Consider the following 23,887-nt stretch of genomic DNA (forward strand, 5'->3'; position numbering starts at 1 on the left):
ACCAAGAGAAAGACACGCCGATGATATAAAGGAGGAGGAAAGAGTGCAGTAAGAGTTTACATAGCATTACCAAGTCCACCTCCCTCCCTCCCTCCCTCTCTCCCTCCGTCTTACTACTTTCCACTCAACCACCACCCTCCTCCCTTAACCCTCCCTTTTCTCCTCCCTCCTCCGGTCCAGGGTAGAGGAGTGATCAACCTGAGAGTTTAAACAATCCAGAGTGCCGGCAGCGCAGAGCAGAGCTCGCAATACACTCACACACACACACACACACTCAGACACACACACACACACACATTCTTCCAGCAGTTCAGCGCTGAGGAGCCGAACCGGAGGGCGAGGCTGAGGTACGTCTATATCAGCTCTGACTGAAACAGACCTGCATCTTTGTGTTGATTGCAATTGTGTTACATGTATGGATTCAGGATTGTCTTCCTGACCTCTGTCCTCGGCGGAAACCTTTTAAGACTTTGACAAATTCGTTTGATTTGTGTTTTCAGGCAGAAGTGAGGCAGTGAGACCTCGAGAGCAGCTAAAGAAGACTCAGGGAAAACTGTCCTATCTCAGGACAGAGCTCAAGGAGTGAGGATAACGCTATCCAGACCTTTGCCCCCCCCCCCCCCCCCCCCACCCCCTGTCAACTTTCACCTCCCAACCCTTGACCATCAGGCCCCCGCCCCCCTCCCAGACAAACCCTGAGCCCACTCACTGAAGCCGGAGATTCTCCAGTGAGTAGTGGATCTCACAGACGTGGAGTGTGAGTCTGTCTGGCCTGTGAACGGAGAGTCAACCCCCCCCCACCCACCCCAGCAAGAGTTGTGCTGATGGAAGCCCAAACCCTGCCTGAGATGGGAGACCTGTGTCACCCCCGATCTTCCTCTCCGGAGGGGGAGACCGTGTGCGCGGCTCTGACCCGGTACGAGAACACTCTGCGGGACGCCATCAGGGAGATCCACCTGGACGTCAGCACTTTCAAGGTGGGCATGGAGCGTCGCCTGGAGGAGACGGCCAACCTGAGCGGACCCCTCGGGCGAGCCATGGCTCAGCTCCAGCAGGAGAACCGACAGCTCAGGAGTCAGCTGGAGACTCTCACCCGGCAGGTGGAGCTCCTCAGCGGGCTCTCGTGTAACAGGAGCTCCTTGTTGAACAACAATCACAGCGACAGTCAGAACCACAAGAACCACCTCAATGACATTCAGGAGAACCATCAGGAGATCAAGGAGGTCTTCTATGGAAAGGGTCAGGCCCACACTCAGAGCCAAGCTCAACTCCACATCCAGACCTCCACCATGGGAAGCCCAGCACAGACTTACAACAACCTCGGCAGTCAATCCAGCCCTCCGTCCCCACCTGCTACCTTCTCCTCTTCCCCCACCTCCAGCAGTCCTCCTGCCGGCTCCAGAGTTTCCTCCATGGTGACGAGCCCGGCATCCAGTAGCAGCCCTTCCATCACCCGCTTCTCCAGCCGAGCCACATTCGCTGTGTCCAGCAAGACAAACGTGAGTACCGGCCATTTAATGTAAGAGTCTTGAATAAGCTCTTCTTGAAAAACTTTTCTTCTTTCTTCTCATATATTTATAAACACTTTTTTTCCAATGGAGCTATTGATCATAAATCGGAAGTTTTTGCTTTTTGTCTGACATAAGGAGGGAAAGGGTATTTTAGGGAACAGTTTTCAACATTTAACTTGTTTTACAATCCACTATTTTTATCCCGTGATTTCAAACTACTTACTGCTTTAATGCCATCTCTTTTTTTGTGCACAATACATTTTATTGCATCAATCTGCATCCATTATTGTTATTATTTGCCAGCTGTCAGAATTATTTAGTTGATAGGTTTAAACTCTGCTGACTATCCTTTACATGTGCTCAGTAGCTTTCAGTCGGGCCATCATTCATTCACATAATATGAAAAATACATTTACACCTTGTGTGACCTGTTTTGTAAACTACTTCAGTTGCAGTCTTTTCATGTACAGTCGCATTCTCCTGGCAGTACTCTTGATTATCCAAAATTCCAGTTTTATAGCTCCTCCTGTTTTGTACACAGAAATCATCTTCCATACATTGCAATAAAGGTCTATGTGGAGGAGACCAGTAGCAATGATTACTTCTGTCGTGCAGAAGTTGTGAGTTTGATTGAGGGCTGGAGGTTGTGCAGCAGCTGAGTAGAGGCACTGCTGGGTTTGTCACTGCGGCAGCACAATAGCCTTCTGCCAGGATGCTTAAGGATTTATGAGGTACAGTAACATGAGGAGAGCAGGCTCTTGGGAGGTGAGGTTAGTGTGGTTCTGTGGTTTTTACAGACCCGAACCAAATATGTGAAATCAGCATTGTGAAATGTCGGCTGTGTGTAAACCTCATGGGTCTATTGTGAGAAATATATTTTGCCTGAGTGATTTAATTAGTTTGATCTCCTGGTTTTGGGAAAGTTTTTCAAACTTATTCAAAAAGAAAAATAAAAATAAAAAAATGCCAGTGAAGCCAAAAGTCCCAGTTCTTGGAAAGCCGACACATTTTTTAAAACTGCTTGAATAACTTTGACTTCGGTTATTGTGCATCCATCAACAAGTGCTAATAACACCATTTATTTGGTGATATATTAGGTAGTGGAATCAAAGATGGGACATCGCATGTCAAACTGCTTTACAAGCACTTCAAAGCTCCTCTGCATAGGTTAAAAGACAGGAAGGAGTCTGCAGAAGGTGTTATTTACTTCCAAACCAGACCGTCCTGCTGTGGAAAGTTTGACATTTATGAGACCAGTATTAAGGCTGTCATTTTTATTTGGAGTGGAGCTGTTCTGTGGTGAAGCTCTGTATTTTGTCTTAGTGTAGAATCAGCACTGATGCAAATCTGGAACGCATTACACACATGTACAGTCATATAAACAACCAAGTGCAACAGTGGTTTTTTGATTTTAACACGTTTGATTCTGTTAAAGAATGCTATTTCCTCAGGAGACACAACTCACCAATTGATATTTCTTTTACAAATGATTACAACATTTTTAATTACAACTAAACAGATCCCGGATTGCATGAAATACAGTCACACTTTGGAAGACGATCAGATGGAGCCCATATCTGGCTCTGGTGGTACAACTGTTGTCTCATGTCAGCAAAAGCAGGTTCAGTTCTTTGTGAAGTCTCTATGCTGTGTCTGTGTGGCGTTTTTCTCCATGTACTGCCTCCCACAAGCCAAAGACATGCTTGTTGCAGTAATTGGCCTTAAGTGTGAATGTGAGTAGTTGTTGTCATCTCTGAATTCGCTCTTCGATGAACTCCAGAATTCCAGATGTGTTCACAACATTAGCTAATATGGTGAGTGTGTAGAAAAGGTGGATGGATGCTGGAGTGTCACATAAGCCCAAATGAAATCTTCCATTAGACCTAATCCTAATGACATACTCTCCATGCATTAGAATACAAAAATAATGTAGTGGGAAGATTTAAATGATTTGTACATCCCAAATCATCTTTAACTATCTTAAACTGAAGGAATGTTGATGTGTATGTCCAGCAAGAGTAACTGAGTAATTGTCCACCAGTTTTCCATTAAAGGGGCAATAGAAGCCTCGACTGTGTGAGGGTACTTACTTTTTCCATAGTATACATTTCTTGGATGAAACAATGACTACACTTAAAGATGATGAAATTACCCCAGAAATACACTAAACCCTTTATAGGATATGTAACCAGATTTGGTAACTTGTCAATTTCTTTTGTTTTCCTCTGAATGGTTATCTCAAGGAAATACAAAAATATTCATCAAGTACTTACATTATTTTTGTTTTACTGCCAATTGTTGATATGGCCGTTATTTTAGTTGTGTTTCTTAACATAAATTTATTATGAGAGAATTTGATCACTTTTCATTAATAAAACATCTCATCTTGATCAAAAAATGGATCTAAAAAATTATAAGCAAATGTGCTATAGCATCAATAATGTACACATCAATCTACCTCAAGTGATTGTGTCTATTATCAAAAAACAAATGACAAATCTTTAGTGTACCTTCTTTGTAAATTACCACATTGTATTGTAGGAAAACAGCTATAGAGATATTTGTGATATTAGTCCATTTTGCACCACTCACCAAGCAATATCATCTTAAAATTCTTGAGTAATGGTGAATATATCTCTTTAAAGTCTTGAAATATCAAAATAATTCTAAGAATAACATTTCTAATTTCCCTCTATTTTACTGGGTCCCCTATAAAGAGTTAATCAATACAGATATAATGTTTGAAAAAATTTAATTCCCAACAATTTATTGTGAGACGTAATGGATTTTCCTCTTCCTTATAGGCATTTTCATCTTTGGAGGTAACACCAATTTCTTTACGCAGCCCAATGCATATTCACACATCATGATGCTGGTACCTAAAAGACTCAAAAGTGTTTGCATGCACATGCACACATTATGCAAATGCTTGCTCCTCCTGTATCTGTAATTACCGCGCTATGTGGAGGATACAACAGAGGAATGTTATCTCCTGTGAAATCATGTGGTCAGAGCTAAACAACACAAGGGTGCCATTGTTTCTGTGTGTCTCTGCTGTGGGAGATCCCCCGCTGTCAGCCAAACACACCACTTCAGATACACACACATCAGAAAATTGCGCAGGAATAATACTCGAGTGCACAAAGGTTCGCTGTGTGCATCATGTGGTTCTGCTCAGCAGGTTGTCATCATTAGCCTATGGGACTTTTCATTCATTCATGCTGTTTGAAATCATAATTGCAGCTTGTGTTTTGAGCCACATCCTCACCTGTCTGTCAGGAGGACAGATGCAGGGCATGAAGTTCAGTCGACTGCTCCAACAGGCCCGATTGACGACACGCAACCACACGGACCTATCTTTCTTCGTCAACTGATGTCGCCCCTCACTCAAGCCTGAACAATATTACCCGAGTGCCTGAGCGTAACAAGTACCATCATTGCATTCAAAATAAATGTGAAACAGCATCTCTTCACCACAGTGACGAGGTGTCTAATATTTCCACCTTATGCTCACCCAACCACATGAAATATTTACCCTATTGCCAATTTGTAGCTGATAAATGTTTCACATTTCGGTATAAGCCCCCACAAGCCGCCTGGATCTCACATGTATGGTAGGCCTTCGAGGTATGGACCTCACATCGTAGGTAAACGGGGAGAAACACACTCCACACATTCCTACTGCAGCTCTCGGTGCCAGAGAGATGTGTATGTGCGCGTCTGTCTTCCGTCCTGCTCTCCAGCTGTTTCTCTACACTGACCTGCCAAGCTGTACCATGACACACACACACACACACACACACACACACACACACACACACACACACACACACACACACACACACACACACACACACACACACACGCACACACTCTCACAACGTAGATAAGCTATACTGTAAAAATGAAGAAGTCGGTTCAACAAACATTAGTAAACATCATGTTTACTCTTTCAAGAGACAATTTATAAACCTGAAACCAGCAATTAAAAAAATAAATATTAAGTTGTCCAACCCTAACATGTCATTAAAGCCAACAAACATGGTCAAGCTTATTGAGGAGTTAACTTATAGTGGGTACTGTATGAAACATTATAGGCTTTGTCCACATGGAGATGGGTTTAGGTGTATCCACATTTTTGTTTTTATCTATTTATACGCTTCGGCTAGTTGATAAATCTGAAAATTCATCATCATCATCCAACTGATAAAAGGTGATGTTATAGCCTCACCCTCCCAACCAAATGAACATCAATGGTGATTTACAGGCTTATGTTCATGCCACAGATACAACTCAGCTTGTTTTGACTTTTACAACAAAATGACAGTTGTCTTGCTCATGTGTCCGTGATTGCCATCGTCTTTGTTTTTTTTTTTTTGTTTGTTTTGTTTTGTTTTTTTGTTCCTGTGTTGCTGATTTTCATGTGAATACTTCATGCCTTCTTTGCTTTTTGTGTATTTCTGTATTTTTGTGGCGGCGTTACTTTGCAGGTGGGACTGGCCCTGGTATAAATACAACAGTGTTTTCAGTGGTTCCATATGGACAGACACATTTCTTGATGCAGTTTAATGTCCACAGGAAACTTTTTGTTAATGAAAATGCTTTCGTATTTGTCTGAACGTAGTCTTGGTAATGCCATCTTTATGCATCAGGTACAATTTTCTTCCTTTTTTGGTGGACTTAGGAGAAACTAAATGTTGGATTGTCTCACTACACTTACCTTCTTGTAAAAAAAAAAAGTACTAAAAGACCAGATGGGATGAGACTACTCAGTTAGCATGCAAACTGTCATAAAATTCCCATTTGGACAATATGCATACAATACATCTTCACAAGTTTGTGAATTCCTCTTAATTATTTTAGAAAAACCCAAATAGTTCTTGTTCCTTTAAAGCTACATTTAAACTGAGATTTCCAAAAGACATTTTTTCAGCTGAACTGCCCGAGGTCCTTTTTCTTTTTACAGTATCTTCTCTTTGAATGTATCCATGTCAGACGTATGTTCCTCTTAGCCCGTCTCATCAAAACCATAATTTAGGGGTTTGTGGTAAATGAGAAGCTTTGTCATAATGCTCTGCCCGCCTCTTTCTGATTACCTGCGGCAGAGTTCACATAAAAACTCTTGAATGGAATCCCAGCTGTGTGTGTGTGTGTGTGTGTGTGTGTGTGTGTGTGTGTGTGTGTGTGTGTGTGTGTGTGTGTGTGTGTGTGTTTTCTGGCCAACAAAAATTAGCTGAGATTAGGATTAGGACAAAGACCTTCTCAACAACGTCTCGTCTTCTCCGACTGTTTCCACCTCAAAACTCTCCTCTCCATCTCGCTCTCTCTCTCTTGCACGCACACACACACACACACACACACACACACACACACACACACACACACACACACACACACACACACACACACACACACACACACGAACACACTAGCAAACAACAGCACTGTTTACAATTACAGCGCTGCAGCAGCCGCCTCAATAGGCCATTGTGTGGGATCCCGTGCTTCATCAGGAGTACATTGGGTGTGGAAGGATTAGAGAATCAGTCTTCCTTCTCATTCCTGCATTCACTCTGGCTTTTAACTCTATCCCAGTCGATACGTCCAACATGTTTCACTCGAGATCAAGATTTTCTTCCCGTTTTAAACTTTGAAACAGTCAAATTAAAGTATTTAATATAAATATATTTCAACTCAAGGTTCTTATCGGGGCTTTTTCAAAGGGATTTCATCTCGTTTCGTTGTCTTTGTTAGCAAATGACTCAATTGTCATGATGTGAGCAGAGTGCGAGTGTGACAGCGATGCGTGGAGCTACTGGGAACGCAACTTTCTGAATACACTCTGATTCTGTGTAGATGGAGGAAACTGTAAAAACTGCAAAAAAGCTGGACCGGCCGAAGTAAATAGTTCAGTACGTGTACGAGTAGATGGACAATAACAAAAATAACGACCTCCAGGGTGTCCTGACTCCCCGTCTATATTCTCCTAGGACTTGGTGTTGTTGAATCGCCTGTAATAGCAATTCAACTTTGTCACCTGTCCATACGAAAGTCTGTGTACTCACCCCTTTGTTAATGTTTATAGCGTATTATTCTCTGTGCCCATGTGTGTGTGTGGTTTCATTACAAAATCAACAAACGGCACCCACTATTGGCCTGGCATGGTAACTACATCGTTTTCAGCATTTCAGCCTATTCCGTGTAACCGGACATCATTTTCAAATGTTGCAGTGTAAAAGTGCAACTTTTCTGAACCAAAAATGCGAAAACGATGCATTTTCACTCGAAACGTCATGTAAACAGGGCCTCGGTGTGCATCAGCAGAGGAAGTGATCATGTTGGAGCACACAGGTAAGAGACTGATGTACCGTTGATTAGCAGCCACGTCAAAGACTGCTTGTCCTTCATCTTGGGCTCAGTGCAACACTTGCAGCACATGTTACATAAGTGCTGCTGTCTGGAGATGAGAAATCTGAGCCTGTTGGGAATCATGGATGTATTTTCTTTGCGGGCTCAGCTCCAGACTGTCGCATGAGTTTTCTGCTTTAGGTGCTACACGTCCCAAATTAAACATCATAAACCATTGCTCTGTGTATTTTGCGGCATTTTCACTGTGAACAGTCTGGTACACACTGAACGGAGGGTTTCATTGGTGGTGGCAGACAGTGGAAGGAATGAAAGACAAATTGCTTTTTACAGATTCTGAACAGGAGGCAACAGGATTTACGGGAAAATGTGGTTTTAATTCTGAAGAGCATCTGCCCTGTCAGAAGCTCGCCATTGTCTCAACCCTCATCTCAATTTTTATTTATTTTTTTGCAATTAAACCGAGCTATTAAAAGTCCATGTGTGACAGTAATCACATACTGCCACTCACAAGTAAAACCTTGTCTCTTTTCAGCATCAAACCAGCAATTTAATGGCTTGATCTTTTGATTTGTGGAACAAATTCCACATGGTTTCACATCCATCTCCATCCGTTCTCCCCCACGCTCCGTCTCCCGCCGACATTACACAACCCAACGTTATCTACTTCTTATCTTTACCTACACACACACGCACACACACACACGTAAGAGTGGCAGACTGCAGCAATATTTAGCCTGTTTTAGTTTAGTCACAGTCTGAGAACTGGCTGATGGATAGATTGTGTGTTCGGGGCACTTAAACGTACTGATCCCCTTCCAAACAGAATTACTCTGTGATTACCAGCTCACATTCACATGCACGGACCCTCTTTTAGCAATAAATCAGGGGAGAGGTGGAGTCTCCACAGCGCTCTCGCTGCCTCGTGTGCATAAACACAGTTGTTCTGCACTCGTACACAGACATGCACACACATCGCTATGAGTTGACGTCATTTTTCTGGAGTGTGTATAGAGACCCGGCAGCAGCTCGCCGATGTTGTTTTGGCAATTTGAAGGAGTAAAGCTTTAAGGAAATATTATGTCACGATGTAATGTGTTGATATTCAGTATCTGGTTGATGCAGCTGTTTAGAGCAGATGTCAGTCATGATAGTTTAAGGATTTCATTAATATAGAGCTTTTCCACTCTGTTAGCAGCCCTTGAAGAACTTTTTAAGTAGTCACAAATGATGGCAATTATCAAGTCTTTGTAATTCAGAGCCCGTTCAGATCTGGCGCTAACATGCATTTCTGGTGATCTGATCACACGTGGCGAGCCCAAGTACAGAATGTTTACATTTGTCCGTATCATGAGTTTCTGGCTAACCACTTGAGATTGGATTGTGCTGCTCCCTCTACGTCACTTCTGCTAAATGTTATGAGTCATGTCATCCAGCTTGCGCTGGACGGTATCCTCCGCTCGGCCGCTATAAGGCACCGTGTCTCTGCAGACCGCCAGGCACAGACGTCCATGTTCCTTTCCTGAGGTGCTTTGGAAAGACTGTCCAACTCAGCCTGGCACATTCTCTTAAATAAAAACACAGTGCACATGTTGACGTTTCGGTGTTACGTATGACATATATATTCCTGCGCCGCCGCCGTCCCGGGATGCATGCAGTTCACAGGGCGTCCCTGACCACCTCGGGAAGTGGTTTGAGTGAAAGGTGCCTTTGGTGCCCGTTCCCTCGTGTCTTTAGGGCTCGCCATTTGCGATCAGATCACCCGAAACGCAGGTCTGAACAGGGCCCTGTAGACACTCAGCAACTGATCCAACTTTACCACTCCTCTCTGAAGCCCCTTCCTCACTCTCTTCCCCCTTCCCCCATCTCCCATCTCAGCTGCATTTTGAGGCTGGATTCCTGGCACCAACCACCCCTCCAGTCCTCTTTGTGGCTATTAATACATGAGGAGCAAGACATAAAACAGAGATTCAAGTATGCAAACACATTCGCACAAATGCGTGCTGGCCTTTAGATCATAATTAATTTTAACCCGTCTTTTCTCGTTTGACCACGTACCCCGAATCATTTCCACGCTCCTGCGCGGCCGATCAGGTCTCTGTTATTATGGCTGCCAGAGTGGTTTGGCAATGCAAACTGCTTATCGCGGCTATTTTGGATGCTTTTCCAGTGCTGTTAGCAGTTTTAATAGATCTGGACTGATATAGAAGCAGAAAGGGAGGAAAACAGGGCACAGCTAAAACGAGAGCAAAGTAGTGCGTACACATGCTGGGGGGGTTTAACAGAGGTATGCAGCCACTCCCTGGCTACCCCTGGCTCTCTTAATGACTTCCAGACAATAGGCCGTGTTCCCGTCATCATCTCTGTGGAAACAGGTTAATAAGTGACCGGGACAGCGCTCTGGAACCTGTGAGCCTGACTGGAAGTCCGACCTCAGGAGCTCATAAGATTTTAAGGTCAGCTCAAGCTGTCCTGGGAATACTTCACCCATTTCATTTAGCTCCAGTGTTTTGGAGGCCTGCCCAGAAGGCACTTAAAGCAAAATCACTTTTAGGGGTCGAGTGACACCGGGAAAGGGTCATCAGTGAGGGGGGGGGGGGGGGGGGGGGTTCCTGGAGTTTGCAGGTTTCGTAACATTGTAAAGTCTCCCTCCACAGGGGGGCTGACCTCCACATAATGACCACACAGGGATTTTTGGAGCCCAGCAAACACAGGTACAAGACTCAGAGTTAATTTGTCCTCCTGTCAATCACTGTGAGGGTGAAGTCCTCAGAGGTGAAATGATGGAGAGCCGGAGGTGAGATGATGACATGCTAAATCTTCCCGCTGAGCTGAGAGAGCAGTGGAAGAACAGTCGACAGAGAGGAATCTTCTCCACTACATTCCTGTATAAGATGATGCACCACTCACACACTGGGAGGCAAAAAATGTCAATTAATGAAAAAACCTCAACTGAAAATGGACTCCAGTATTTATTTTTCATGGTGTTTGTGTTTGCAGTAATTGAATAAGATAGACTCAAATATCGCTGTATGATCATAGAAAAACAATCAGTTGCCAACTGAGCGTTACGAAAGCCCAAAATCGACATTATATTGCACCAAGATTATTAGAATTTATTGTATCTCGTGCTTTTATAGACATTCTGCATGATATTGCTTTAATTTCTGTTAATGCGAACCTTTAGAGGCCTCTCATTAAAAGACTTCCAATTCAACATTCATGAAGAGCATTAAATAGTCACAGATTGTAAAAGTAGTATTCTCGCTTCTTTGCACATTAGCCAATTATGTGCACTATATGGATAAATATCCCCCTGGATTTTAATAAAAGGTTGCAATGATGTTAATGTATGCTATTGTCTAGGACAGAAGTATATGATGTTTATGTTCTGTGCTTTGAGGTTTCTTCTTTCAAATAACGGTGGTTTTTTTTCTCTAATTTTTCTTACCTCTAATTTACACCAGTTGTGACGGGACTGTTATTTATTTTCATTTTGTTTTGTTTTTATCCATTACATGCGGATCTACATTTCATACCCGGAGTTTCAGAAGCAAAGCCGTTTATGTTCATTTCCCCCAACCTGTGGCCTCCATTATTCAGACTAGAAATCAGTCAAAATGTTTGAAGCAGCTGATCGCACAATTTTTCTTTCATTTTTAAAATCATGCCACCATGGAACAAAAATAGTTTGTACTGCTTCCTTTTCTGACCTTATACTAACCTCAAGTTGTCTTTTGAGAGAATACATGCATACATTTGTACAATTTATACTTTACTCTAGAGAGGAGTTTATTGCAGCCTCATTTAAAGTCAACAATAATGATAGTAATAATATTAAAGCAAACAGAGCTCTGCTATCAGAGTCGTATCAGCAGATATACAAATTTAAGTATGGGGATCGGATTGGAAGTGAAAAAACGTGGATCGGTGCTTCCCTACTGCAATGTAGATGAGCAAACCACTCAAAATCCTTAATGTCAAGCCCTGAATTAGTATAGTGACCCAACCTGGGTTTACGGCTTTGATAAGCACAATGGACAAACGGTTGGCTTGTTGTGGTGAATGCTTACAAGACTGCAAATCACTGTATTTAGTAAGTTTGCTACTATAATTGAAGTAGAAGATAAATAAACTGTCTTTCATATTAATACATGCTTCATTTGACTTTATCTTAACATAAGCCTAGCCTATAAGAAAGAACAATTTATGTATAATAAATCTGATATTGTTTATTATAATACACATTGATTTATTGCTTGTGTTTGTTGAAAAATACATGAGAAGAGGACCTTGAAAAAATAATGGCATATTAAATCGCAATCGCAATATTGAGAAAAAAATTTACTAAAATTTACACTAAATTGCGGTGTAGAGTGAGTGTATACATGACTTTTTGCCCGACACTGAAGTCAGTAGAAGAGCCATGCATAGAAGCAGTTTTTGCAAGAAATTAGTTGCTTGAATGCAAAAACTAAAATAAAAAATGCTTTGCTGTGGTTAGTTTTTGGTGGAAACCAGACGACATCAGACCTCCTCTGCACTGTGTAAACTCTTTCAGACTCTCGGGGTGATTACATTTCGTAGCATGTGTGTGTTTACGAGTTTGGTAGCAGAGCAGTCCAGCCCCAGGACAGATTATTAACATGACACGCGCAATGACGTGGACTCCTAAAGTATGTTTGCTCTGAACGGTCTTTGGCAACGTTTGTGTTTCTCAGTAATTTGTTGTGAAATCAAAACATCTTCTAACCACCAAACATCACTTTCCCTCCTACTGTGAGCATAAATGTCCAGATGGCCCAGATTATTTGGCCTCAGCACATATCCCACATAAACCTAGGAACACATGGGTCAACAAGTTTGGTAATTGAGTTGATGATTTTGAGTTTGAATGAGCTTTTACAAACTGACGTGTTCACGTTTGATCAATACACAATGCAGGTACGTTAAGGTGGATTTACTCCACACTTTACAGAAACAGAGGACCTCCATACTTCGGTCTTGACGTACGATTTCACCAGGTTTGCCAAAAAATTGCACCTCTTGTCCCTATTGTCTCACATGAAGCGTAACGTTGAGAAAACTTACTCTGAGCTTAACAACACTTCTTGAGCTTTTTGGAAAGGAAGTGGACGGAGAGGAGTTACTCACTTATTTATATTCCCTCAACTGCTGAAGGTCAGCGTGTATGACTCCCCAATGTCCCGTCTTCGTACTGCCAGGAACAGATGTAGATAAATGAAAAAGGTGGTCGAGTAAGATGGAGGAGTCGCTCTCTATTGCTGCCATATGTTGGAGCCCGATGCTACGGTGAAAAACAATCTTTTCCCTGTGGCGACGAGACCTATTTTTCATTGATTCCTGGCCTGAAAAGCACAGAAGCCACCGTGTTCTTCTTCCACGAATCTTAGATATAAAGAAAATCAGATTTAACCAACACCAGACAAGGAGCAGCTAAAAGGGAGCATCGGGAAACAGTTGAGCAAATAAGTGTGCAGTACCATACGTTATCCTTTGGAGTGACAATTCTTCTGTTTGGCTCTCTGAGATGCCGGAGAGGTTGAACTCCCTTCAAAACGTCGAACTGATTTATTCGAGATCTGGGAGGGTGAAGCAGGCTGTCAGCACCGATCACAGCTACACAACAGATGAGAATCCTTTGTGTTCAAGAAGATTTTACAGCTGAGGTTTCAGGGAAAGAATTAAGTTTATGAGCTTTTCTCATGAAATTAAGGAAAGTCATGAAAGGTCATGGAGTAGTTTCTTTTTCTTTTCTTTTTTTTTGTCGCCTTGTTTGTTGCTGTATCTACAAACAACGAAATTTACTGCAACGTCGACATCATGACATGACCCCCCCCCCCCCCCCCCCCCCAAAAGAACTTGCACTTCAATACCGCACCTTACCAAAGACTATTATTTTTTATTTTTTTTTATTTAAATGTGAATGTGACATGCTGCTGCTGCTATTAGTGATGCAACAAACGGAATTTCGTTGTACTTGAACAATGACAATAAAGCTTCTTAACTTATTTTGGACTGAAAAGGATCCAGAATAGAAAACCGGACGACCAAAAGAGATAGTTACTTGTGCCCGGTGTCTGCCAATGGTCCTGACCTCAAACACAACAGGAAAGTAGAAGCGTAGCAGCGGACTACTTGTTGAGATTGTAGCTTGCGCTTGTAGCGACTCTCACCTGCAATTAGACTTTTTATATCTTCGCAGTTCAAAGGCTGTACGTAATTTCCACCTTCAACCCAAAGTGCTGTTCCCTACCAATTTTTCATTTTTTTTTTTTCCTGGGAAGAAATTGCAGGCTGTGGGAATGCATTTGAAGAACAGGTGGTTTGAGCGCGTCCTCCTTCCTCACTGAGGATTCCGCTATAGAGCCCCGCGGGGGGAAATTACAGAGTGGGAAATCTCCGTCGCCGTTTCCTCTGAGAGCGACACAGTAGCTGTTACACGTGATAACATGCCTTCTTGCCTCATATGCGACACTCCGGCCAGAGAGTACCCCGTGTCATTTCTTGACAGTAGTGAAATACACGGTAGAAAGGAAACTGACGTTGTTTAATAGGAAGTGAAGAATGGTGACGGTGTTTTCTGTTTTCATGGAAACCTTCTTTTGTTTGTGCATCTGACAACTGCCTCCATTGTTTGCGCCAATGTGTCGAAAGAGAACAAGAAAGAAGGCACAGCATAAAACAAATGGTTACGATAAGAAGAGCTGGAGGAGAAAAACAGGTTGACCGAAGTTAGTTTACCTTGTAGGAATTCAAACCAATCGAGTATTCACAGAGAAGAGACTTAGACAGGGTAATCTGTGTGACCATCGTCATATTGCATGAGTGGAATTGAAACAGTTACAGATTTAGAAGCAAACAATTGGGACCCAAACGGTTTGGCACTAAGAACCTGTCGTGTGAACGGAGTCTGAGATTCTGTAGAAAGTGTCCTGATGTAAATTGCTTTTGTTTGTGGGTGATCAGATAAGAAAGACTGAGTGATATTATGTGCAAATAAAGGTTTAGTGTCCAAAAAAGACATGGTTTTGGCTTCCTAAATATGGAAATGATAATTCTGTTCACCATTGATCAACTGTAGGCATAAACTAGCTTTAATATTTAACGATTACAGATCATATTTCAAGCCAATGATCACTATTTCTTTCTGAATTCAACACACTAGAGGACAGGGAAGTGACATTCTGGGCTCAGGTTTCCCTGCAGCCAGCAGCCGACTCGTCCCGTCGACACGTCATTTTTTAACCCCGACACAGTTTTATATCAGTGATGAAGTTGCGTCTGACAGCTGAACAATGTCTTCTGACCAAACACGGGAGGTGGCGCTCACACAGCAGCCTCTGTCCCTCCTCCTGTTTGAACACACAGGTCTCCACGCAGGGACGTCCAGCAGCCAGCATGGGTGACATTTGCAGACATTTCAGGTCACGTGTCTGATGCCTTTGTCACAGTTCATACTGGGAACTGGATGAATGCTGTATTTAGTGTGACAGTATAATCAATTGTTAACATTTAAAAAAGCCATTTTTCTGCCGAGCCATTTCCTCCAATCCGTCAGCTCCCTGAGACGTGGATTTGAGCCGATGCATATTTTGGTTTACAAACTATAGAAATATCTATTTATAATGTCACATTTGTCTCCTTGAGCAGCAACATAAATCTCTCTTCTAAAGATTATCTGCAGGGGTACAATATTTAGATGAGAAAGAAAACCCATTTGTATATAAATTTGAAAAGCTGCATGAAGTCTGGGACAAAGGAGCTGAATAGACACGAGAATTTGTAGCTCCCTGACTCAGTCTGCTGTTTGTTTAATAGAAATGAATGATAGAAAAGCACCATTCGGGTTAATAAATTGATAAATGTTATATACATGGACAATTCATTCCTCAACATGACTCCAAATAGAGGAAATTCAAAAGTCTCTGATGTGAATGGGGAAAAAGCGACCATGTCCCTTTTTCCTTTCCAGCCCTCTTCTGTCTCTGCTCTCCGACTGGAGGCTTTTCCAAATTTCCTGCTCTGTTTTACTATGTCCAAATATTTTATAGCTCCAGGTTCACGGCGCAGTGACGCACGCTCGGGGAATCGGGGATTTGTTGTTCTCCTGAGACAAAAAAAAAAAAAAGTGAGCTTTTGTCTGCGTTCAGGCCTGTCACTGGATTACGAGGTTTTTATGGGAGAAAAGTTTCATCTGTGAGTCTGTCCGTGTGCGTTTACGAGTCCACAGTGTATTGCAATAACTACAAATAGCAAACTTGACTAAGGAGCTGATTCATTCTGTCGAGGCCTTTAATATTCACAATCTGTACTGTGCTGTAGATACATGCAGAGCTCCTCTCCCAGCTCTGCTCGGTCTATTTTGGTAGCACGTGGATGTGATTAGTCCTGCTCACAGACACTTATAAGTAGAGCATGAATGCAAATACGCACGTGTCGGCCAATATGGCAAACGTGAGTTGTGTCGCTGCTCTGACATGCGAGGTGATATCTTTAAAAGTTGGTTCCTGATTTATAAGTGGAAAGAGCTGCAGCCCGATGCTGATTGTTGGTGTGAGAACAATTAAACACACTCATTTTCAACTCTAAACTCTCAGTATCAGCTCTGAACTCTCACTTTGTAACTCTAAACTCTCACTATAAACTCTAAACTCTCACTATAAACTCTAAACTCTCACTATAAACTCTAAAGTTTCACTTTTAACTCTAAACTCTCAGTATCAGCTCTGAACTCTCACTTTGTAACTCTAAACTCTCACTATAAACTCTAAACTCTCACTATAAACTATAAAGTTTCACTTTTAACTCTAAACTCTCAGTATCAGCTCTGAACTCTCACTTTGTAACTCTAAACTCTCACTATAAACTCTAAACTCTCACTATAAACTCTAAAGTTTCACTTTTAACTTTAAACTCTCAGTATCAGCTCTCAACCCTCACTTTTAACTCTAAACGTTCACTGTGAACTGTAAACTCTCACTATTATCTCTGAACTCACACTATTAACTCTAAACTCTCACTATTAAATTTGAACTGACACTATCAGCTCTATATTCTCACTACAATTGCTGCATGCCAACAATTGTTTGCTTTTGGGGTTTTTTTGTTTAGCGTTTTGAGGTGTGGGGGGGGGGGCTTTTAAACGGACTGCACATTATATATTGACTCCTTCGTCGATAAATATTAGTTTTGTAGCAGCTGCTAACCTCAGGTTTGACCTTTGAAGTTTCCCTCAGATAGCTGCAGCGCTCAGCCGGCCCTCCTCTGTGAATTAGGTGCCTCCTTACGGCCCCGCAGCCAGGAAGGGCCCCAGATGGTCGTGAATCAAACTCACTGAGTGGAATAAGGCTGTGCTAAACTCTGCTGTGCACAATACAGACAGCAGAGTCTGGGTGTTTTTAATTTACAAACAATGTTTTGTTGGGGGGGGGGGGGGGGGGGGTTCATAGTTTTGCCTTTATCCTTCTCTATTTGCAATTTGATTGTGTAAATTATTTCTATTACCGTTAGAAAAGTTCAGATTAGAAAGTTGGGACTTGAGGATTTATTTTGAATGTAGGCTGTTTTCCATTTTCCCTGTAATATATAAAAACTGTCATTCAAATGTCTCTTTCGCTGCAGTTTGATATTACCAGGTTTGTCCATGAGATATTTTATGTAAATGGTTTGTCGATGTCTTGCTTCAACAACATACAGAATTCAGATTTTCCGATAAAAAAAAAAAAGACAAATTCAGTCAGTAAACTTTAAGTCTTTCATTGAGTTTGCTCAGTTAGCATTAAACTATGAGTCATTATGTTAATAAATGTAAACATTTAATGCATAATTTTTTATAATTGTGCACATTTTTTTGAGTCTCTTTTTGCAAAAGTAGGACCCCTGAAGCGCCCTGTTGATACAGTATTAAACCTGTTATGTGTCCACCAAGTGAAGACAACTCCAGCACATATCAGATGTTCAGCATCACCATGAGGTTGTTACGCCAAAATATTTGTTTATGCGAACGCACGCACGGATGTTCAGGGTGCAGCAGGTCCACGGACCCCGCAGCCGCCTCGTGCCACCTTAAGCTCGGAGAACTTCACGGGAATCATCGGTGTTCTGCCAGCAAATAAGACCTCCAGATACCAGAGAGTTTACAGGAACCTCAGAGGGTCCGCTATCACGTTTCCCCCCGCGGACCCAAAGTGGGCGCCTGATGATGTGGGAAGCCTCCAGTTTGTCCTCCTCCTCCTTCATAGCCAGCTGTTTCCATCGAGACCCGCCCACCCCCACTCCTCCCCCCCCCCCCACCCCCCTCGCTCACTGCCCCTCTGTGCAAATTCCTAAACTGAAATGACTCCACCTTATCATGCACACTGATATTTTCTCCAGGAGTCATCATTTTCTCCTTTTCATGTGTGTTATCACTAGATTATGAAATGAAACCCCCACTTCCCTCCACAGACACACACACACACACACACAAACACACAAACACACACACACACACACACACACACATACACACACACACACACAGGCCACAATTCTTGCCTTGTGTTAACACACGTAATCTAGCAGCATTCCAAGATACACACGCAGACACAGGGTTTGTACTCAGTCTTGCTGTTGCTGACATTAATAATGTTAGATCCATTAACATACTGACATTTTTCCAAGATGCTTGTTGGCTTCTTTTATTTTTCCTCCTTTTCACTCTCATGTTTCGATCTGTTCTCTATAACTATATAATGTATTTCAATTGCGCGAGCATCACATTCATTCTTATAGCACAGATCAATGCCAAAGTATGAGGACTTCTGATACCTGTCTGTTTTTAAGTTGATTCTCATGTTAAACTATGAATATTTACATTGTAGGAACTGTTTTTGGTTGAATTTCTTGCTTGTTTGCATTTTTACACATTTTTTCTTGGATACCTTTAATATTCTTTTCTTTTACCCCAGCATAGGGTTATTCTCACACATGAAGCTTTTATACAAATCATCGCCACAGTATTGGTATCGTATCGTATCGCTATCGAACCGATATTATATTGGTATCGATTGAAATAGTTTTTTTTATGAAAGGGGTCCAATCATTCTGTGTCATCAGTTAAGATGTCCACAAAATTAGAATTACATTTTAGCGTTGAGGTCCTTTTTTTTCTTTTTCTTTTATTTTTTGCAAAAAGACATAAAGAAGATCTTACTAATTTAAGTTACTTTCAGACTTCATGAATAATGCTTGGCTTTTAAAACTTGTTTGCATCTGAAGGTAGCTGCTGTCGTGAGTAAAACCACATAGCGGATGCTCATTTAGAAAATGATGATGTTTCCACGACTACCACATCTCCGGGATTGAGCCATCTCTGGGAGGAAAGGGAAAATGTATCCCGACAATGCTTTCGGAAATTAAAGACGCTCCAGTAACCACTTATCTTCCTTTTCTGGCTCAGTGAAACGGCTGAGTTAGATTTTTCCATAAAGTCACTTCTTTTTGTGTTCACTTTGTGGTTTCCAACCTCATGCTGCTGCTTCCAAACACACTGACGTTAACACAAAGTCGATGATTCGGCATTCAAGTCAATCTTCCCAGTTACGCTCAGTTTAATTCCAAAGTGACCATTGAAATATAACCATCCGTTCATTAATTAGTTTCCAAAGAGCTGAGGATGTGGTTTTGATCGTGTTAGTTAGCTGTTGGTGTAGAACGATGGGCAGTTTATAGTGTTTTTAGGTTTTGTTTTGTTTTTGTTTTTTATTTTTATTACATTTTCTTGGCCTTGTAGCTTTAAAATGGCTATAATTTATTTATTTATTTATTTTTAACTCCTTTAGTCATTTTGGTGATTTTAGCAGACCTGGCTATTTAATACATTTTCTTTGTAAAGTTTTACCTTTTGTAAAGCGCTTTTACCCAAAAATATTTTACACTATTTTAGCAGGTTTTTTTTATCCATTTTAGCTGTATTGCCATTTTATACTGCTTGCTTTCAGAAACTTTTGCTACCTTCGCTGTTTTAGTTGCTTTTGCCAGATTTTAAAAGATTTTTGCAGGTTTTTGCATTTCTAGCCATTTTAATAATTTTAGCTGCTTTTCCATTTCCATCTTCTATCTCGCTTATCCAGTTCAGGGTCCGCGGGGTGCTGGAGTCGATCCCAGCTTACTATGGACGTGAGCAGGATTCACCTGGACAGGGTTGTTCCATTTGACCTTTTATATTAATTTTAGCTATTTTTAGCCACTTAAGCTGTTTTTACCTTTTAAGTCCATTTTAGCCAATTTTCAGCCAGTAGATAAGAGTCTCTTTGGAAAGTAGTCGAGTGTGCAAACTAAGTAATCCTTTTGTGAACGTACTAGAACTCTGAAGGCTGGAAGAAGCCACTATAGGAGTTTAAGAGCCTCCTGTGGCTCCAGGGCAGCAGAGTTGCATACCCCTGACCTGAGAAGTGTTGTTCTGTGCCAGAAGAACTATCAACACCCTGAGCTCTGCGTCTATCTGGCAGATCCACATTTAAAGTGACAGATTGAACCGCAGCCTATGTGGGTCAGCAGCAGCGTGAATCAAGAGGTCCGATAGAAGTATCTGGTGGTGACGGTGATTAGCCGTTCGACGAGGATGATTGTGTTTGAAGGGAGGGAAGTCAGCACGGATCGGATCACGATAAAGAAAGTCTGGACACTGATGATGTTTGACATTAAGACTTGATCTCTAGTCACATTAGCAGTCAGAGTTTTTTGGCAGGGATCCCTACCCTTAAGATGTCAGATTGAAAACAAAGACTTGTAAGGTCCTATCAGAGGAGGGACACCCTGGACATACTCACCCCGGTGCCTCTCACACCTTCGAGCTCCACCGAGGTCACCGCTCAGTATTTTTTTGAAGTGAGCCAAGCTGTGGGGTGACACTTTATAGGATTGTTTTGTTCTGTGTGAGTTTGAGAGTAAAACAATGACTCACAAAGCTCATCAGAATGTTTTATTTTTTTTGAAGGCCAAACTGCTTTGATTCTGACTGCGATCCAAACACAACAAACTGGTGTTTCCACAACTCGACCCAAACAAAAATTAATCAGTCAACAAATGCAGCTTTTACCTCCATTGTGGGACGTTCGCTGACTTTAAAATCGTACATTTTGGCTTGTAGTCTCTGTTTGTGTTTGTGTTTGTGTTTGTGGTCAGCAGTCAAGGTCAAATGTGACTGAAGTTGTTGTTTCTTTCTCACTGTGTTTCAGAGCATAGAGCGAGAAGAGCCGATAGAAATCGACCCCGTCCCAACACATGCTGCACAGGAGAATGGACACGCTGCGAACACGGGTATGGGGCCTATATGGGAAAAACAATAGTTTTAAATTTGTAGAGCTGAGGATGTTTGTTCCCAAACTTATCCTGAAAACAAAATTAGAAGAAAAAATAATAATTTTAGTTGTGTGATATATAACATCACTGTACAGTAGGGAGCAGAATGACGAAATCCAGATATTGTTGTGTTTATGTGTCTTTTATCAGTGTCACAAATTGCTGCTTCTTTTCTCTTTGGGTTTTCTGTTGAGAACAGTGGAAGCTAAAGTGGCTCACCACACCACCAAGAGGCACATAATAGTATTACAATGCTTTGAATCCTGTGGTTCGTTGGTTCAGCTCGGCCGCTCCAAATTACCAACTCAAACTGTGAATTAAATTCCCAAATTATGAATTTTATGCATTGCTTTGCATCGCAATCGGAGTCACTGTGGATTTGGAAAGCGTAAGAAATGAACCTCTGTCATGTTTTAATAGTTTTTGCTGCACTTGTCATGACAAACTTATAGGCGGATTAGAGAGAAAATATCTAATTTATACGGTCAAGAATTCTTATTTGTCTCGCTTGAATGTCAAAGCAAATTTTGGTGATCATACCTGGTGAATCATCAGCATATCAACATGCAAAAAAACAGCAAGAAAAATTAAAAAAATAAAAATTTGATTAAATTCTTGGAAAGATTTTCAAATTCACCTTGGTGCAAAAAAGATTGCGTACTATCAATAATCAATGAAATATTTGGGCGTTAGGGTAAGAAGAAAAGTAGTTTGGAATAAACATGAACGCTGTGATTCCCCCGGCTAGCTCAGTTGGTAGAGCATGAGACTCACAATCTCAGGGGTAGTGGGTTTGTGTCCCACGCCGGGCGTCACCTTCCCGTGGGCTCACCACCTGCAGGAAGGTTCTTAATAGGTGCATTGTGATCTGGGTGACAGTGCTCAGACTGCCACCCCCGTGACCCGGAAACGGATAAGCGGAAGCAAATGAATGAATGAACGCTGTGCAGCTTGATAAGCAATCGTTTCCGTTGTCTTTTTTTTTTCCTCGAGCAGAACATTCGGTGTTGGTACATGGAAAGATTTCTCCACCCAACGAGTTCCCACATGGGCACATAGCCCCGGTCGCCATGCGCATGCCCCACCTCCCCATCACCGCCACAACCAAGACTGCAGAACTCAAAGGTTCCCCTGTCGCTCCCAGCAGCCCCGTCGGTTCTCCGTCCTCCTCTCCTGTGTGCGAGGCCTCGCCTTCACACCAATCAGCTGACAGCATCAACCAACCGCAAACTGGAGAGGAGACTCCTGTCCCACCAGGTGGCTGCTGGACTCATCATGAGTTCAATCAATCCACCTTTAATATGAGTCATGTTTTAGTTAAAATCTCCTTGATTTCTCTACTTTCAGTGTCTTCCGTGAAGACCTGGAATCCAACACCCATTAGAGCTTTGGGATCTCCCACCCTTCATGGTGAGCTCTTCTTTCAGAACGTCTCGGACTGTTCAAGAACAACCACCGCTGATGGCATATCCTCTCATTCTTTTATTCCAGAAAAGGCTAACTCAGCTCCTGGAAAATCAGTGACGTATTCAGGGCTGCTACACAGTGACAGGTGAGTTGATGGTGACGGAATCTCCATCAAGATAACTGAAATACGGCTGAATCTTGTACCCCCCCCCCGATCAGTGAGCGAGCTCCAGGGCGACGGGAGCTGGTGAGGTCGCAGACTCTGCCCCGTAACATCGGAGCTCAGGCCCGCCGATCCATCTTTGAAAGACTCGACTCCGAGGCCAACAACAGGTAAAAGCAACGTAAGTCTGATCACATGAGATCACATGAGAAAAAAATCTTTGTTTCTCTTTTCTCTGCACAGTCGCCCCAAACAAACGGTGGACTCCAAACCCAAACTGAAGCGTTCGCAAAGTTTTGGGGTGTCCAGTGCCAGCAGCATCAAACAGATTCTTCTCGAGTGGTGCCGATCCAAGACCATCGGCTACCAGGTACAAGACCAGTCGGCTCCCACTTGAGACCAGATCAGAACTAGTCTCGTGAAAGGAGTTTGGAAACGATTATCCTGGCTTCGCATAAATGTTAGAGGCAATAGAACCAGCTAGCCTTCCTCTGTCAAAAGATTAAAATATACTGCTTTGCTTTTATGTACAAATGGCAATGCAGCAACAGCGGTGAAACTATTACTGATGTGATGCTGAAATTCAGCGAAGAATTAAGAACTGGGCATGTGTATAAAATGTGTCTGCACCTTTTCCAGCTTCAGCACATATTCAAATACACAAATGACACATATTTGAGTGGTATTTTTCATTTATTAAAACAGAACTGGCCATCAAATAGCATACATACATGCTTTCTTCATAACAAACCTTCTCTTCAATGCATAGATGTTAAGAATGCCAGAGCTGGACACAGTCCACCACCTCGACTCAGGACCTGAGTCACTGTATCTTTAACAAAGAACAATATATTGATTTCTGAAAGATATATGTAGCATGCGTTTGAGCTAGTCTAGCAATGGTTCTATAAATTGTTATTATTTAGCTAATCAGAAGTCCTGGTTACAGCTCTTGGAGAGATGAAATGGACACCGAACATTACTTTGCAAATGGTACCAGTGTTATTGATTCTTTTTACAGTGAACACAAAACAATTACACATACGGATAAACATGGATAGGAATGGCCATA

At 42.1% G+C, this 23,887-nt stretch overlaps 1 protein-coding gene across 1 annotated transcript in view; it reads left to right on the plus strand.

Moving 5' to 3' along the window:
- The first annotated feature begins 212 nt into the window (after positions 1–212).
- The window catches only part of smtnl (smoothelin, like), a 34,405-nt gene continuing 10,730 nt past the window's right edge, over positions 213–23,887 (plus strand). The window contains exons 1-8 of the mRNA XM_080459139.1: positions 213–347; positions 501–1,499; positions 21,122–21,203; positions 22,242–22,502; positions 22,593–22,655; positions 22,737–22,797; positions 22,872–22,985; positions 23,059–23,185. Coding sequence (XP_080315265.1) covers positions 825–1,499; positions 21,122–21,203; positions 22,242–22,502; positions 22,593–22,655; positions 22,737–22,797; positions 22,872–22,985; positions 23,059–23,185 — 1,383 coding nt within the window. The 5' untranslated portion in view covers positions 213–347; positions 501–824. The remainder of the gene's footprint in view (positions 348–500; positions 1,500–21,121; positions 21,204–22,241; positions 22,503–22,592; positions 22,656–22,736; positions 22,798–22,871; positions 22,986–23,058; positions 23,186–23,887) is intronic.

This window comes from Lipophrys pholis (genome assembly GCF_963383615.2).
Source record: "Lipophrys pholis genome assembly, chromosome: 3".
Taxonomy (NCBI): Eukaryota; Metazoa; Chordata; class Actinopteri; order Blenniiformes; family Blenniidae; genus Lipophrys; species Lipophrys pholis.